Source organism: Anoplophora glabripennis, unplaced genomic scaffold (assembly GCF_000390285.2).
Source record: "Anoplophora glabripennis isolate ALB-LARVAE unplaced genomic scaffold, Agla_2.0 scaffold1016, whole genome shotgun sequence".
Lineage (NCBI taxonomy): Eukaryota > Metazoa > Arthropoda > Insecta > Coleoptera > Cerambycidae > Anoplophora > Anoplophora glabripennis.
The window spans coordinates 86,534-104,923 of NW_019417120.1; the positions used below are offsets into that span (position 1 = coordinate 86,534).

General features: G+C 32.9%; 1 protein-coding gene across 1 annotated transcript in view; it reads right to left on the reverse strand.

Annotated features, from left to right (window-relative positions):
* The window catches only part of LOC108912656 (lactase-phlorizin hydrolase), a 28,283-nt gene extending 10,102 nt beyond the window's left edge, over positions 1–18,181 (reverse strand). The window contains exons 1-10 of the mRNA XM_018717961.2: positions 18,138–18,181; positions 17,670–17,752; positions 13,213–13,413; positions 11,408–11,800; positions 10,883–10,977; positions 9,693–9,989; positions 9,391–9,528; positions 9,049–9,152; positions 8,588–8,713; positions 5,692–5,781 (exon numbers count right to left, since the gene is read on the reverse strand). Coding sequence (XP_018573477.2) covers positions 5,692–5,781; positions 8,588–8,713; positions 9,049–9,152; positions 9,391–9,528; positions 9,693–9,989; positions 10,883–10,977; positions 11,408–11,800; positions 13,213–13,413; positions 17,670–17,752; positions 18,138–18,181 — 1,571 coding nt within the window. The remainder of the gene's footprint in view (positions 1–5,691; positions 5,782–8,587; positions 8,714–9,048; positions 9,153–9,390; positions 9,529–9,692; positions 9,990–10,882; positions 10,978–11,407; positions 11,801–13,212; positions 13,414–17,669; positions 17,753–18,137) is intronic.
* Positions 18,182–18,390: the final 209 nt, after the last annotated feature.

Below are 18,390 nucleotides of genomic sequence, written 5' to 3' on the forward strand. Positions count from 1 at the left end.
GTAATGCATCAATATTTGATTTAATCTGGAGCACTGGATTATTTGATTGGAGACAGTGGATATCCACTGGAACCCTGGTTATTAGTTCCTTTTCCAGAACCAATGGAAAATACCCCAGAATCAAGATTCGGTAAAGTGCTGTCTACAATTCGGATAATAATTGAGCACGTGAATGGTGTGCTGAAGAGTAGATTCCAGTGTCTGCATGGACATAGAGCACTTAATTATGACCCAATACGAGCTGCAAAAATAATATGCAGTTGTGCTGTACTGCATAATATGTCTGGTGCATTTCCGTGTTGCCATTCCTGAAGATATAAACGTTCTGCCACCCCCTCCTTCTAGGTTACAAAGAATACAACAACCAGTTGCTCAAAATGATCATTACAATAAGGCGGTTAGACGACAAAATAATTTTGCCAATAGATATTTAAGTGATTAAAAATTAAATGTTATGACCACGACGCTGCCTTTTTTTAAACTCACTATTATTTTATACTATTTTCATATATGCTTTGATTGAAATACATAATTCCGTGGTGTTGGGGAAAAAAGATATCAGTTCAATTTTGGCCATTTTGAGGTATGTACATTCAGATTTCAGTTTTAAATATTCAAATATTTCTTCCGGGCCAAACGGGATATCTCATTCGAAGTTAAAAATATACTAGACCAATGTTCATTACGAGGTATGTCTGTACAGCTCCTCGAAAATGTACTTGTAGACGTAAGTCAACTTGTCCCCTTTTGAACAAAAATATAATGTATCAAATTGTTGGTCAAAACAAGATAACATGACATATCCTATTTTGTCCGAAAGTTTTTCGGATGTTTACACAGATATATCTCGTTTTGTTCTTATTCAGTTTGCATTAAACTATGTAACAAGCAACTTCAAGTGAAGTTTTTCTCTGGGAAAATTCTAGTAGAATAAATGGACGCCACAGGAAAGAACCGTATGTTTCGATCTACAACAGTGTCTCCCTACTTCCACAACTTTCTTCTGGAATGACCTTTTACTTAAGACAGTTGTGGACATTCAACCTAATACCGGGACGCGTAGTAATTTATTTATTAGTTCTCGGAACGGATGGGCCAAAAGGTAAAATATTTCAGTCAACACTAATTATCAAAAGTTGAGAGCTCTCAAGTGGGTTTAGCATCGTCCTTCGGAGAAATTTAGTAATATTTTTTTTGAACAAGTTCACTTAGAGTCGGGGCCATGTGACAGTCATCTGTCGCGTCCGGGAGGCGCCAACCTATGTTGGGGCAGGACAAAAAAAAACCATGTCGGTAATAATGCGCGAAAACACGAGGAAGACGTAAACGTTCCGAATTAGAATTAAATCAAATTGTTAAATTGGAAAAGAAAATAATAGATGAAATAGCTGGTTTTTTGGCGGATTTTCCAAGCTATAAGGATATATTAAATAAGATCGACTAATCCGTCCCGTATCGCTACACGGAGTCACTAGAGGAAGGCTATGGTTACTNAAAAGATATCAGTTCAATTTTGGCCATTTTGAGGTATGTACATTCAGATTTCAGTTTTAAATATTCAAATATTTCTTCCGGGCCAAACGGGATATCTCATTCGAAGTTAAAAATATACTAGACCAATGTTCATTACGAGGTATGTCTGTACAGCTCCTCGAAAATGTACTTGTAGACGTAAGTCAACTTGTCCCCTTTTGAACAAAAATATAATGTATCAAATTGTTGGTCAAAACAAGATAACTTGTTTATTGGTGTTACTGTAACAAGTCAGATTAAAAGCACTAAAAATACTTAAAATTAATTTAAATATATAACAGGGTATGACAGGCACAGACATCTGCACATCACAAAATATAACAGACATCACACAAAAACAAACTCTAGATCACACAGAATCATGCTCAGCTAATAAAGTGTAAATCGTTACAAGACAAGAATTCCCTATAGTGATAAAATGCCTGCCCCAGGAGAAACCTCTTCACCGTATTCTTAAAGGATGTCTTACATTTAATATATTTAATGTGTGATGGTAACCGATTAAACATCAAAATCGCCAGATAATTTGGGGTGTTTTGTGTTTTATTTAGCCTATAGTATGGAGTTATTATATTATCTTTGTTTCTTGTATCGTAATTGTGTTGGTTTGCATAGGTGGGACAGCTGTCTAGGTTTGATTTAACGTATGTCAGGCATTCCAAAATGTACAATGAGGGTAAAGTTAATATTTGATATGTGATGAATGCATTTATACAATCATCCATATAACCCAGTCCAGCTATGATTCTAATTAATTTTCTTTGAATTGCAAATACTTTATCAAAATCTGCGGCATGACCCCAGACTATTATTGCATAACTCATAATTGAATGGCACAAGGAGAAGTAGGCAGATCTTAATACACTAGTGGACACAGAATCTGAGAGATTACAAACAACAAATACACCACTACTCAGTTTTTTACAAATCCCATCTATGTGGATATTCCACCTCAGATGGGGATCCAAAAGAACACCCAAGAATTTTACAGCGGGTACTTCATCACCAGAAACATCATAATCACGCAGCGTAAGCATCATTCGTTGTGTTTTATTTCTATTACATATAAGATTATTGCAAGCAAACCACTTTTCTGCTCCTGATTGAGCTTCATTTTTTCTAGTCTCTACATCAATTATATCTTTAGATCTGATAGAAATGGTGGTATCATCGGCATACAAGACATATGTCAGGAAAGTCTTTGATAAAGGCATATCATTATTATAAATTAAAAATAACAAGGGTCCCAATACCGAACCTTGCGGTATACCTATTGTCACATCCCTCCTGTCAGATATTTCATTATTAATTTTTACCACTTGACTTCTATTAGCTAAAAATGATTTTATTATTTTTAAATCACATCCACTAAGTCTATATTTTCCCAACTTCTCAACTAAGATGTTATGTGACACAGAGTCAAAAGCCCTACTTAAGTCCAAGAATATAGTATCACAGAATTCAAGATTTTCATATGCGTCTAGAACGTTATTTACAAAGGCCAGTATTGTACTTGTAGTATCATGATTCTTTCTAAAACCATGTTGACATTCTGTGAGGAGTTTATTTGACTCAAAATACGCAGTCAGTCTATTGCACAAACATTTTTATAATATTTTTGAGAGAACTGGAAGCACCGATATCGGTCGATAATTTGCCGGGTCATCAAGGTTACCTTTTTTGAATATTGGTGAAACTACTGCTACCTTCAGTATATTAGGAAATATTCCTTGGAAGAGACATTCATTTATTAGTTTAGTTAATGGATACACTATAAGATTCTTTATAATTTTTATGATTTTCACACTTAAGCCATATTTATCTTTAGTAGCTTTACTTTTAAGGTTTGTAATGATGTCTCTTACTTCAATGTACGTTACCTCAGAAAATTTAAAAGTATTATAGGGTAATTTGTTATAATCAAAATTAAAGTATGGATTTAGAGCATCTTTCTGAGAACATAGTTTACGGGCTTACAAATCCTTTGCGGCCGCTGTCGTAAAATATTCATTAAATATATCCGTTACGGTTGGACTTATTTTTGGTAACATTACTTTTTTTCTTTGCTTGTTTATAATATCCCACATACACTTATTAGGGTTATTAGCATTTCTTAACAGTTTCTCATTTGCCTTACACTTTTTTTTTATTTCAGATTTGTACTGCATGCGATAGATATTTCTCCTCAATTTATTTTCTGAACATGGGTTTTTTTTGTATATCATAATAAAGAAGTTAAGTTGTTCACGCATAACTCTCAGATAATTATTAAACCACGGAGGTCCGGCTGTATTGAGTTTACTACTATATTTTTTTCAGGAAAAGCTGAATTATTACATTCTACTATTTTATCTAAAAAAATTTGAAATTTGACATTAATATCTAGATAAACATTTTTAAAGAATGTCCAGTCAATATTTTCAACTAAGTAGTAAAATTTAATATTACCCCCCTTAGTAATAGGTCTACATATTTTTGTTGCAGGTTTCTCCATAATGTTTGATTCACAAAGAACTAAGTTAATAATAATACCTTTATGATCCGACTAATTACAGTCCACTACAGAAAATTTACTTTCAGTTGTGAAATTAATGAATACATTATCGATGCACCTATCCTTCCTTGTGTTTTCATAAACTTTTTTGTGCGGAACAGATCGCACAAACGGGCAGAGTATCCCGATTCACAGTCTGAGTAAATATCAAAAGGTACNAATTACAGTCCACTACAGAAAATTTACTTTCAGTTGTGAAATTAATGAATACATTATCGATGCACCTATCCTTCCTTGTGTTTTCATAAACTTTTTTGTGCGGAACAGATCGCACAAACGGGCAGAGTATCCCGATTCACAGTCTGAGTAAATATCAAAAGGTAATAGCCAGGGTTCCCGCCAGTAAGATAAGAATAGATTCGTCTGGACCCAAGAAATGGGCGTGTCGAAGCGAAGTGTCGAATTCAGGAGAGATCTACGAAAAAAAGTCAGTTCTTCCTTGGGTTTCACATTGAGCAGTCTACTTAGTTTTAGAGTCTCGGGTTAATTTAATAATGGATAAAGTAATTCCAAATTTTGCTATGGATCGCGCATTCCCTGAATCTCGGTACGCTGTCGCGTGCAAATAAATTAATTAATAATGTTGTTCGAGCCGTTGTGTCGTTATTTCGTTTGTTTGTTTTGTTTATTGTTATTAAAACCCTTCCTGGAAGTTTTGGTGTTTCCTTTTGTTTCTCTCAACTTTAGTGTCACCCTGTACAGCCAGTCACTGGATTACATTCTACGTAAGCAATGGATGGTAAGTGCTTGAAATTCATTCTCTGAACATACATTTCTAAGTTCCCACGTATTAATTAAAATGTAATTTAACATTGTACCATTTTTTTAATCATATGCAGATAGTAAATTACTAATAGGTACTTACTTCCTTCCACTTAGTAACGGTTTTTTTTTGGCACCTTTTAGCTTGTTTAGTTCACCTGCTAACTCTTTCCTTGTTGAGTTCCATTTTTCTAACTGGAATGGGTCAATTTTTGTTTCTATTAAATATTTGTGCCCTTCTAAAAATGACACAAAAAATTCTTTCTGAATTTTGGACATTCGACCAGCACGTGGTTTTCTTTGCTCTGACATTATATTATCACCGATTCATTAATAAAATGCTAACAATACAATATAGAACCAGAAATGATTATACTATTCTATACTAAAATCGGGAAAAGTTAGGTTACAGTATTACAATACGAATACGCGACAGAAATTGGCTGCTTCTTATTCTTTATTATCAAATTGCTACGACAAATAGTACTTTTGAACTAAAAGTGCCGAAAACTTGCGATAATTTTAACGCACCCGTTAATTTAGCCAGATCGTTAAATAGTATGATATAGAATAGAAACAAACATTAAAATGGCAGTTTTTAAACGTCCACTAAAATTTAACTTTGTGCTTACAGAATAGACCCACCCTATAGTATACTAAATATAAATTTAACTTTTTAACATTCTTTAGATTCAAATTGTATTTTTTATGAAGTATACAATATCAATATTCAAAATACAATTTATATAATAAAGTAACAAATGTTGTAATAGACATTTCTTAACAAAAAATTGAAAAATTTCTTACACGTGCCTATGTAAGTCAAGTGTTTGGGAACTTACCTAATAGCAAGCAAACAACAAAATATAAAACCTTTTAGAGACATGACTGATACAATTCTTTTAACATGTGCCTTATATATGTGTTCATAACTAATATTTTACAAGTACTCCTTAGTTTGAAGTAGCTTTGGTAAGCACATAAAGTGATAAACTTGGAAATATTTGGAAAGAAAAAAGTATTGAGTATTAATTACGTAGTATTAAATGACAACGCATAATTAGTTTATTTGTGATATGTTTGAAGTACTGAAATTGCTCTTATCAAAACACTAGAGCTTAGTAACTAAGCGGGTGAATACTCCAGTCAAATTAGAGTTTGAACGTGAAAAAGTTATTAGTAGATATTTTATTGCATTTTATGACGGGGAAGGTTATGTAGAATGATAATATCAAAAAAGTAACGCGAAAGAAGTGACGCTAAGTTGGTAAATTGCAAATAAGTCGCAACTTATTTTACTGCCCACGAAAATATAGACGACCTATCGGAAAATTAGTTATTTTATGTTGTAGGCAATTAAATTACCTCCAATTAAGTATCTTAAGCATATATCACAAATTTGTTAACTATAAAATAAAGGTTGAATGCGGAAAAATCAGTTTTCGAAAATTAAGCTTTATTATTGCAAAGTGCAATAGATATTGATGAAATTTATGGAAAAGACGGTCAATCCAAAAACCAATACATGTTCCAAAAGCCGATTCGATTAACCGTGAAATTGTTGCTCCAGGTATTTGTTAATTAATTTCGTTCGTTTTTTTCCATCTAATTGTTTAATTACTAAACGTTTATTTTAGAAGTTACATAATATCATAGGCTCAAATTGTTCCAAAGAAACGTATCGAAAAAGAAAAGTTTCAAGTATATAGGCTATGTTAGTACGGTAACAAAAGAAAATACATTGGGTATTTTCTTATGGAGGTTTATTTTGCAAATTTTTGGGAGATTTTACCCCCTCTATTCCCACATTTGACCCCGCCCCCCGTTTAGATAGACCAATCAGATTGCAGCATTCCGAACCAATTAGATTATGGCGCGAAATTCAAATCAGGGCTCTGACTGCCTCCTGTCCAAGCTCCGGGAATTCAGTCGCCTTCTCCCCGGGAAACTTAGTCAGTGGATGACGTCATTACTCGCAAAAAATTAATCATTAAAAAAAAACTATGCCAAGTCCATCGGATTGCGAGTCAAACATACAATCCACTAGCACTAGACCACAACGCTAATATACTAGAGATGCGATATATTTGGTAGGTATGCGAGAGACGCGAATTCGGCGGCGGAGTGCCGACGTGCGAGGGGGCATCGGGCGGCCGGTGTCGATCGACGCTGCAAGTAGCGGGCGGCAGGGGGCTGAATAATAAACCAAAGTTTCTCTCAATAAAAATATTCTAAAAATAATTAATTATTTTATTTATCTCTGCTATTAAATACTTGACACGTGCTTATTATATTTTTTTAACTATCAAATCCATTTGCAAAAAATATACTTCCTGTAAATCTTTGGATATTTTATTTATCGTTGTTATAATATTTTGTTCTCTATTAGTCTGTGGGTACACATACTGCAAGTGACCCATTTTTAAGTACATCGTGCCATCCTGATGTCCGGACGCACCAGGGTTCCCGGAAGACGACCCCGACAGATTGGCGCCAAGGACCAGGTACTTCTGCGAGCGACTCCACGCCAAGACGACTCTCCAGCAAACACTCGAACTGACAACACGTAATTTTTTCACAAGCTTAGTTTTCAATAAAAATACTTTATTTGTACCGTTGAGAGAACGTTTTATTTTTGCTGTACAGCGAAAGCAACCCTCAAGTGGTGACCCCGACGTGATCTTTCAACCGTCAGTCAGTAAAAGTACGCAATTTTTTGTGCAATTAGAGTGGTTTTTATTTCGGGCAACGCAGGAAGTAACACGAGCCTCAAACAAGGAAACTACGTCGAAAATCATACCTGTTCAGAAGACGACAGACTGAATCGCATCGAGTAAAGTTGGTGGAGATGTCGCAGGCAATGGCGAAGCTATTTACGAAAAGTGAACCGCGGCGACCGACGGCGACGACGAGAACACCCAGATCGCGTTCGCAAGACCGATCGCGAAGCCGTGACAGTGACAGTGGTCAGTGCTGGTGTCACCAACGTTTTGGTGACCGCGCCCGCGCGTGTCGCGATCCGTGCACGTATCGTCCGGGAAACGAGACGGGCAGTCGATGATGGCGAACCGAAAACAACCCTCAAGTCCTTGTATTTTTTACTCTATTTTATGGGTATTAAGCTAACTCAGACAAGTTCAAAAACTGTTTATAAATAAATCTTATCAAATAAAAATAGAGTGAAAAAGTATTATGAGAGCTTTTTTTGTAGCCAATCAAATCATGTTATTTTAAAACGTTACCATGGCAACGAAAAAAAATGTTCTCTAATTTTTCTCTTCGTGAGTATCCTAGACAAAATTACATTACACATTTCTCGCCTCTATTTTGTAGCCATTACAATATAGGATTCTTCGTTTGGGATAATTTTTAAAATATTTGTGACCTCAAAAACATTTCCGGGGATAATTTAACCACATATTATTTATTATTGAAAATTTTATAATTATTATATTATAATAGAAACACACTTTCCGCGGTCAAGTTGATACCTACTTTGAATATTTATAAATTTTTTGTCACATTAATAAAATTTTACTTGGTCTTCATGCGTTGAAAGGTTGCTAAGCACATTTAAAGGTATATCTTTTGTAATGCAGGAAATTTATGTATTACATTGTACTTTTCATAATCTTTATAAAATTGTACAATTGATGGATTTTTTAAATTAAAAAAATATAGTGATTTTTTAGTTTCATTTGAAACTAACTATAAAGCAAGTTTTATTTAAACTTTACTTATCCCTCACAAGTGTCTACTAAACAATGGGTCTCAACAATTTTTTTGTAGTAAGCCACAGATGTTTTAGGCGTCCTAGTCCTATTAATGTCGTCAAAATCTACATGGAAGAGCCCGAATTTTTGCCTGAAAAAAGGAATGAGTTATATTAGGTAAAATATTATTTTTACATTGTTGAGTTTGGAAGTTAAAATAATATAAATGATTGGATTTAAATTTTATATAGTTATTTTATAAAATAAATGGTGTCTTATTTTGTAAATTTAATATATTGAGAAATGTAATATTTGGAAGAAACAGTGCATTATAAAAATATAGTTTTGGGTGCACTGATAGAAATATTCGAAAATTGTAAATTTAAACATTTTTAACTTACACATTATAACAAGTATAATATTCACATAATATAGACACTATGTGGTTTTGAAGTAATTGTACTTGTTATGTTTCAAGCAACTTACGTGTAACCCAGTCTCCATTCGAAGTTATCCATAAGACTCCATGCAGTGTAGCCAATTACATTCACTCCATCTTCCATAGCACTTCTTACATTGCTGAGATAATCCTACAATTGATTAATGTCGATAAAATAAATTCAAAGCGATCATTTGAAATGTTAAAATTATACCGCTCCTTTCCAAACAAGCATGAAATATTTTGTTTAGTACATTTTAGAGAATCCGATGCCAATGTTACATTTTTGAAGTTAGTTTGGAAAGGATAAATCTAACTTCGTGAAATGTGAGAAAATCAGGCAAAATGCCGATTTTTAACGATTTATTATTGTTAAGTAAATATATTACCCTGTAATAACGGACCCTCTGATCATCTTCTAAGGTGGAACCGTCATCTGTGACACCATTCTCTGTAATTATAATTGCTGGATTGTTGTATGTCTGCTTCAACCAGTTTAAAAGTTTTCCCATTCCCCATGGAGTAATCTAGATTTATAGAGAAAAATATCGCATTAGAGCTAATTGTAAATTAGATGAACAAGAATATTAATAAAAGTAATAGTAAATAATACCATCTACTCCTATGTCATGTAAAAAAGTAATTGGTTTACTGTTTAATTTTTGTAATCCATTATTAAAGAGAAAAGTACCTTCAACCAAGAAGCGGCACATGACTCCCAATCATCTGGTTGGTAGCTTTTAACACCCATATCGGAATCGTAATTTGGTTCTCCGATTGGTACTTCCTCCATAGCTTCTGTTAGGTACGAAGTATAAATATTGACACCCATGTAATCGAAAGTGCCGCTAATGTAGGAGATTTCTTCGTCGGTGAATGTTGGAAGACGGGACTGATTGAAGCCTTCAGCTAAACTACGTTCTGCAATGCGTGTCTTCATTATTTCTGGGTAGTCGCTGTTGTAAATAGGATTTGCGTACCATCCATACTAAAAAGATATTTGATCGATTAATATATACTGCAGATATTTAAAACGTTTAATTTGATAAAAGTGAATTAGTCACTGAGCGACCATTCAGATTGTTTAAAGGATTTTTTATCTTCCCAGAACAAGCTGACTCTGTGTGGACATTTGGACCAGCTTTATTTGAAAATGAAGTCCAATTTCCTCTATAGATTAATTTTTTTTAAATCCATTCTAAACATACATTTCTTATAGGAAAATAGACAACCAACTGAACTTCAACTGTTGCAGTTACAATTACTGCTTTTTCCCTTCTTGGTATAAGCACATATTCCAGTTTAAAATAGCGAATTCTTAAAGTTTTTCCAAAGGGTCGGAAGAACTGGCTTAAATGAATAAGTTACTTCAGAACTGAGGGACAATCTATTAATAATTGGTCCTTCTAAGGACTAGATGCTTTAAAATTACGTGGCTTATATTTTAAATTGGTGACTTGATTTGTGGCTCGCCATATAAAATTTTTTTATAAATCTTATATAACACTGGGTAAGTTATAAAGAAATGGCCCATTTTCGGAAAATTAACTAAATTTTGAAAACGACTGAAGATACGTATTTTTAACATTGTTTTCAAAAAACTCTTTCGAATTTCTATATATGGAAAAACTGGCTAAAAATTTGCCTCAATAAAAAATAATAATTACGATGGTACGGATGTGGTATAAGGTGAAGGTAGAAGGAATATGTGCAGCAGTAGCCATTATGTTTCTATATTTTTCATTAAATATGGTCAGTATTCCTTCAAAGCAATTTTTCTTTATTGCTTTTTTGAATCATATGACTTTACGATAAGGTTATCTTGAAAACAACAGATATTAAATCTGTAATTTCTATAACAATGTAATTGCTTGAACTTACAGCGAATTGTAATGCTCTTTCAGCAGCAGCTATATCTTCTTCACTGTCAGATGCGGGTTCCTGCCAGTAAGTATCAGTAGTGATTGACACTTGCCCTGAAAATAATAATTATTGTATATAAAAAATACCAAATTTATTAATAACAAAAAAAATAAAGTGTAATTACAAACGATAGGGTAAACTAAAACTTCTTTTAGTGAAGATAAAATAAGAATTCCCCATCATTTCTATAAAAAAAAAATTCCATTTAAATATTATACTCATCAAAAAATATAGTTTTATCATTACGATTGCTTTGTCTTCTGGTATGTGTCTACATTACTTTGGTTTATATTTTTTCAGTTAATTCACATAATATTTGTTTCGTTAATTCGAATATTAAAAATTACCTACACAATGAGAAATTAAAACCTATAAATCATTGTTTTCATGACCCATACACATATAACTCTTGAAGCAACTATTTCTTACAGAGAAAACTAATAAACTAGATTGTCCTATATCAATGCAATTAAGTAATATTACCATTCTGTGTAGCTCTAAATTCTTGGTCATATATATGCCAAGTTCTAGCATGAGCTTTGAGTACATGATGAGTACATATATATTCTCCTATTCCTGGCGATGCAATTGCTGGGGGAAAAATCCCTAGACTGTAACCATATAGACAAGTTTGTTTGGGTTCATTAAATGTCAGCCAGTATTTTACGTCGTCTCCAAAGAGTTCGAAATTTAGTCTAGCGTATTCAGCGAAAGCTTCTATTACGAACTCGCTTGTCCATCCACCTAAGTCTTGCAACGGTTGCGGCAGATCATAGTGGTACATGGTGACTAGAGGCTCGATGCCATTGTCTTTTAGTTCTTTGATTAGGTTCTTGTAATACGTCACTCCGGGAAGATTAATTTTGTTTACAAACCCTAGAAATGACAACATTATTTGTAACCCAAACAAGCATTAGTGAGAATAAGATAACTGTACCAAATATTACTAGGTACGTCTCTAATAAAGTCATACCCCGCTATTTTGAAATGAAAGCTGTAATAATATTTGTTGAGCAAGTTTTAATAAAAATACAATTTATACTTCTCGCAGTTTTCTTTGTCTCTAGAAAAAAAAAGAAAAACTAAATTTTTGTAAATTTCATTGTGTGGGAATGAGGCCTAAAAGGATAAAAATTAATGAAGCCTTTACATATATTTAGAACTTTTTGTAACATAAGTATCGTGAAACTTGCGGTTGTCTGAAACGTAAATATAAAAATTTGCACGGGCCTTATTTGAGTAAAAAGGTTCTAATAAATCAAATTTAATTAGTTTTTATTTGAATTCTCAATAATAAGAACCATGTATACTTTATAACAAAATGAATTAATTTTTGCAGTCTTAAACGGTGTACCTTAGATTTATCTAATTTATGAATGTCAATATTATATTTCCAAAAATATTTCGAACAGTTTTTCAATATGTTCATAATGTAAAGGTTGATGGATCTCTCTAACAGTAAAAACAATATAATTAAAATGTGCTATTAATGAAACAGTATATTTTGCCACACACAATTGAAAAAATTAAATTAATTTGTGTTCCCCCTATTCAGAAATGTGTAATATTAACAAGGAATGGAATGATTTTTACACAGTATGTTCTCATTTCGACATATTTTAGTTCTTTTAATTAAAAATTGTGTTGATAAGGTCATTTGTTTGTTAAAATTTTAAATTCACTAAAAATTTGACACCAAAACAATTTTACTCATAAATAATATTAAATTTACATTATTATTTTACACTGTGTACTTTTCGTACTATTAAAGCTAGATATATCAGGATTTAAATCATTCCTACTCGAATAATGAGAATGTCATAGATTTACTCTAAATTTTAAAAATAATTACCAAATCAAAAATTGAACATATCCTTTGTTAGAAGCAAAATAAAAAATGGTGCCGAACTTCTAGGGTTCCCACTATCTTACTCACCGATTGGCATGTTTGTAAACTAATTCAGTAAATTTTTATACATAATCAAGTTTCATCAATCTATATCAAACATCTTAGAGAAAATATTTGCATAAATGTGCGTATCCCAAAAACGAAGCGTGCTACTATATAAGGTATTATTATAAGGTATTTATTTCTTAGAATGAGGTCTTCTACCGACCCTTAAATTAAAGTGCGATTTAAAATATTTGATTCACTTTGTACACCTATTGGGTATAATTAGACACAAACGCAAAAGTCACACAGAGAAAAGTAAATGAAGACAGTTTTCATTTGATCTATGCACGGTGATGAATAAAAATAAACGTAACTGCTAAAATAAATAAAATACCTGTAGGAAGTATCCTTGACCAGGATAGAGAAAATCGATAAAAATCAACTCCTAATTCTTTCAACATAGCCACGTCTTCTTTGTACTTGTGATAAGAGTCACAAGCCACATCAGCATTGTCGTTATTAGCTATTAATTCAGGATAAGAGTGCGTATAGCGATCCCATATATTTTCACCTTTGCCATCTTCATCCCATGCACCTAAAATAACAGATTTGTTATTATAACTAGAGAAAAACATGAGAATATTCTTAGAATGTTCTATTTCACGTTTCATATGGTTTAGGTAGCCATATACCATTTTTAATTATTTTGTTTTAGTATTATACATAAATTCTAAAATAACTGCGGGGAATTTGTGAAACGAACATTAAATCTGCACATTTAGATAGAATATTTTTTAATTTCGAAAAATTTTCTCTTTTTATACAAGGTGTTTGGTAAGTCGATACATTCCTTACAGGAGGTTATAGTACAAAAGATTTGTGATATACTTCCTTAATACAGGGATGGCCAGAAGTACGGAATAAAATTCATATTTTTTGAACGAGTTAATTTTTTTTAAAACGCCGAAACATGTTAACTGATTTTGATTTTTTCCCATCTTTCGGTTATATAATAATCAATTTTTCTTCAACCCCCTAATCCCCAGCTACCCCTACTTTTTTTTCAAATGGAAACATAAGGCATGAGGGGGCTCGTTGAAAAGCTTATAGAAAACCGAATCCAGCCATACCAAATAAACAAGTTTTATTTTTTCAATAACAAGTTTTTTTTCATTTAGAAATTGAAACAACTAGATAATTTACAAAAATAAACTCAATGTCGCAAATGCTGAAAATGTCCTCCATTCACTATTTGGCATTCTCCAAGACGATAGTAAAAGCTGTCCACAGCATTCTGAATGACTTCAGCTGGTAAATTATGCATCTCCGCCCTAATCTTGTTCTTTAAATTCTCAATATTATCCGGTCTGTCCTGGTAGACTCTTTCTTTCAAATATCCCCAAAGAAAATAATCCAGGGGTGTTAAGTCGGGGGATCTTGGCGGCCATTCAACTGTACCCCGTCTACCAATCCAGCGATTTGGAAACATTTCATCTAAGTATCTTCGAACATCAATACCAAAATGTGGGGGAGCGCCATCTTGTTGGAACCAAATTCTTTCATTCGGTATATCTGGATCAATTTCATGAGGGAAAATCACAGCTAGAGCAGGTATCAGGTCAAATGTTAGGAAATCCAGGTAGCGTGCGGCAGTAAGATTTTCTTCAAAAAAGAATGGGCCCAAGATTCTGTTGTTGATGATACCTGCCCATACATTAACTTTTTGTGGATGCTGCGTATGCGATTCGCATGTCCAGTGTGGATTTTCCTGGGACCAAAAGCGATAGTTGTGCCTGTTAACCACTCCATTTAAATAAAACGTAGCTTCATCCGAAAAAAGTACGTCTCGTTGAAAACCATTATTGTCGTCACACCGTCTCATCATTTCCTCACAAAATTGTAATCGCCTATCATAATCGTCTTCCAAAAGCTCTTGGACAAGACATACCTTATAGGGGTGGTATTTCTCTTGTTTCAGAAACATTCGAATTGCAGTTCGAGAAGCATCGTGATTGCGGGCCAATGAAACAGTTGAAGTATGAGGATTTTCAACAAGTTCTAATGCAATGTCTAATTTCTTTTCTTCATTCAAAGCACGTGCCCGTCCAGTTTTGGGCAAAGTCTGTACTGTACCGTGTTCCTCAAATTTGTGAAATATTTTACTAACTGTCCCTTGCGAGATTTGGTTTTCGGGATATTTCGCATTAAATAAATCGCGCACTTCAGCCTGACTTCTTATTTTGTCTCCACATCCAAGCAATATCAAGATTTCGATGCGTTGCCTTTCCGACAATACCATTGCAATTCAGTAAATAACTTGATTTTGACACAATAGTAACGTTTCGAACTCCAATTTACAACTAAAGCGAAAAATTAACCAGAAAGCCTGGCAAGTAAGTGGTGCCAAAAAAACGCAACATAAAAAATATATCTTTTTTGCGTTAGCAGTGATAGGTACAGTTTCAAATTCTTTATTTTATTCTGTGCAAATTCATGGAGGATAACACTGAAGATAATTAAATTTTATTTCACTTGTTAAGTAGGTGTTTTATACAACCCTAAAAACCTTGCTATTGAAAAAATAAAACTTGTTTATTTGGTATGGCTGGATTCGGTTTTCTATAAGCTTTTCAACGAGCCCCCTCATGCCTTATGTTTCCATTTGAAAAAAAAGTAGGGGTAGCTGGGGGTTAGGGGATTGAGGAAAAATAAATTATTATATAACCGAAAGATGGGAAAAAATCAAAATCAGTTAACGTGTTTCGGCGTTTAAAAAAAATAACTCATTCAAAAGATATGAATTTTATTCCGTACTTCTGGCCATCCCTGTATACTATATTGCGAAAACGATTAGTTTCCGATTTACAGGGTGTTAAAGTTTTAATAAAAAAATGCAAATTTATAAAGATTGCGGAAACAGCTCAGAATATTTTAATGAAATTGTACAAGCTTTGACAGTTAACAGCTATACATGTTTTGCGATAAAAATATTGTTTTCAGTTTCACCAGTGGCGTGCGCACAGGCAAGTCTTTGGATATATTTAAAAAAAAAGATGATACACCACTGATTTTTCTTAAAATAAAAATTATTTCTGAATTCCTTGTTCAATTTGGAAGAGAAAAGGTATTTTGACTGTTTTTTATGACGCACCGTTTTCGAGTACAAAAAATTGAAATCGATTTATTGTATAGCGTAATCCGGTTTCAATAATTTGAAAAATAGCAGAAATTATGCACTCTGCTTTTTCTTGTACCAATTTTATTAAAAAAAATTATTACTCCTCGTAGCTAACATCAGTCTAAAAAATTTTTATCAGATTTTAGATTCACTATTCACTATCTAAATAGAAATTAGTAAGTTGGCTGTGCACTCGTTTTTATTATTGTTTAACAAAATTAATAATAGCTGTCACTTTGAGTGTTTGAGTGTGGAGCAGTTAAGAGCTCAATTTGCTTTGTGCGTTTTACGTAATTTCCAGTGAGTTCACGTTAGTTATGCGACTTTTTTGCTGAAATGATGGATGTCCTCTACATTATTGGCAAACTGTAATCGCTTGATCAGCGTTTTCCAAACCGGTGGATCGGGAGAGGAGGCCCCATATAATGGCCTAGATCTAACTCCCTTAGACTTTCATATATGGGGTAGGATGAAAAAGTTGGTTTATGCCCGAGAAATATGTATGAGGGAGGAATTAATACAGCGCATTACCGATGCCACTATTACACTTAGGCGGACTTTTTCGACCAGGGTAATCCGGACAGAAATAAGAAGGCGAGCACGTGCGTGCATTGAAGATGGGGACTTCATTTTGAGCAAGATCTTCAGTAATTACTAATAAATAACATAATAATTATATTAGTAATTTTGTTCATTTCCTAACGAGCTTTGTTCTGATGTAATAGGTACTAAAGATTAGTTAAACGAATTTTAAGTTACAGATAACATAATCTAATCTCTAATAGAAGCTTTTACACTGATGTGAACTGCGGGTAGTAATAACGTATTGTAATAAAATTGGTACAAAAAAAAATAAGTGTATAGTTTTTGCTATTTTTCAAATTATTGAAACCGGATTACGCCATGCAATAAATCGATTTTATTTTTTTTACTCGAAAACGGTACGTCATAAAAAAAACAGTCGAGTTACCTTTTCTCTTCAGAATTAAACAAGAAATTCAAAAATAATTTTTATTTTAAGAGAAATCAGTGGCGTAGCATTTGTCTCTTTAAAAATATCCAGAGACGTGCCTGTGCGCACGCCACTGGTGAAACTGAAAACAATATTTTTATCGTAAAACATGTATTGTTGTTGACTGTCAAAGCCTGTAAAATTTCATGAAAGTATTTTGAGCGATTTCCGCAATATTTATAAATTTGCATTGTTTTATTAACTTTTATCACCCTGTCGATCGGAAACTAATCGTTTTCAGAATATGGTATATTAAGAAAATATATCACAAATCACTTATACTATAACCTCCTGCATGGACTTACTGAATGGACTTACTTACTGAATGCATGGACTTACCAAACACCCTGTATAATTTTTTTAGATAAATGAAATATACCTATTTGATCGCCTCATTGTGTTTTCTTAACTTCCAGAAGCAGAATTTCTTGTTTAATGATAAATATCAAATCAGTTTAAAATATATTTGAATGTCATGATTTTGAATTTTTAAAGGAACCCTGATAAACATAATGTATATTTAAATGCTTGTACGAACCATGATTTAAATAAAAAATGTTCATTAGAAGGCATCATATCAGAAGATACCTACATTATTCTAAAACCATTTGTTTCATATTTCTTTCTCATAGCCAACTAATCTTATAATAATAAAACTTACCCTCTATTTGAAAGGCAGCTGTGGAAACACCAAACAGAAAGTCTTCAGGAAAAAGCTTATTATTAGTTTCATTCTGTGCTATGCTAAAAAATAAATATGAAATTTATCGATGAGTGTCACTGACTTGAGCTCCCAGAATATTTTAAAGTATATCTTCTAGAAATATTTTCTGACAATTTTTATTAGCCGTCTTTAAAGTTTCAGAATCAATAATGGCTCATTACGTATATGTCATCATACGTGCAAAGTATTCTCAACATTATTATTCTACTCTAAATATATTCAACCTTTGATTATTTGAATATTCATTACTATTTTGGAAACAGTCCATTTAGTTATCGCATTTTTCAGCAAATGTTATTTCAATGTGAGGAGCTATATTTTTGAACATTTTTAGAATTCAGAAGGTTGTGGTTTGTTTACCGAACAAGCAGTAGTGCCTCAGAAGAAGAAGAGTTGTAAACTCACCTAATTGCAATCAAACAGCAAAATATAAAACCCCTGAGAGACATGACTGATGCTATTAAATGTTTTAGAATGTGGCCTATATATATATGTGTGTTCACATTAATTTATTACAAATACAATTTTACAAGTGCTCTTAGTTTTAAGTACCTAGCTTTAAACACGAAATGATAAATTATTCTTAACGATTTCTTGAAAGTGTAAAAATATCTGAATTATTTACAAAACAGGATTATTTTATTTGTGACATATTTTA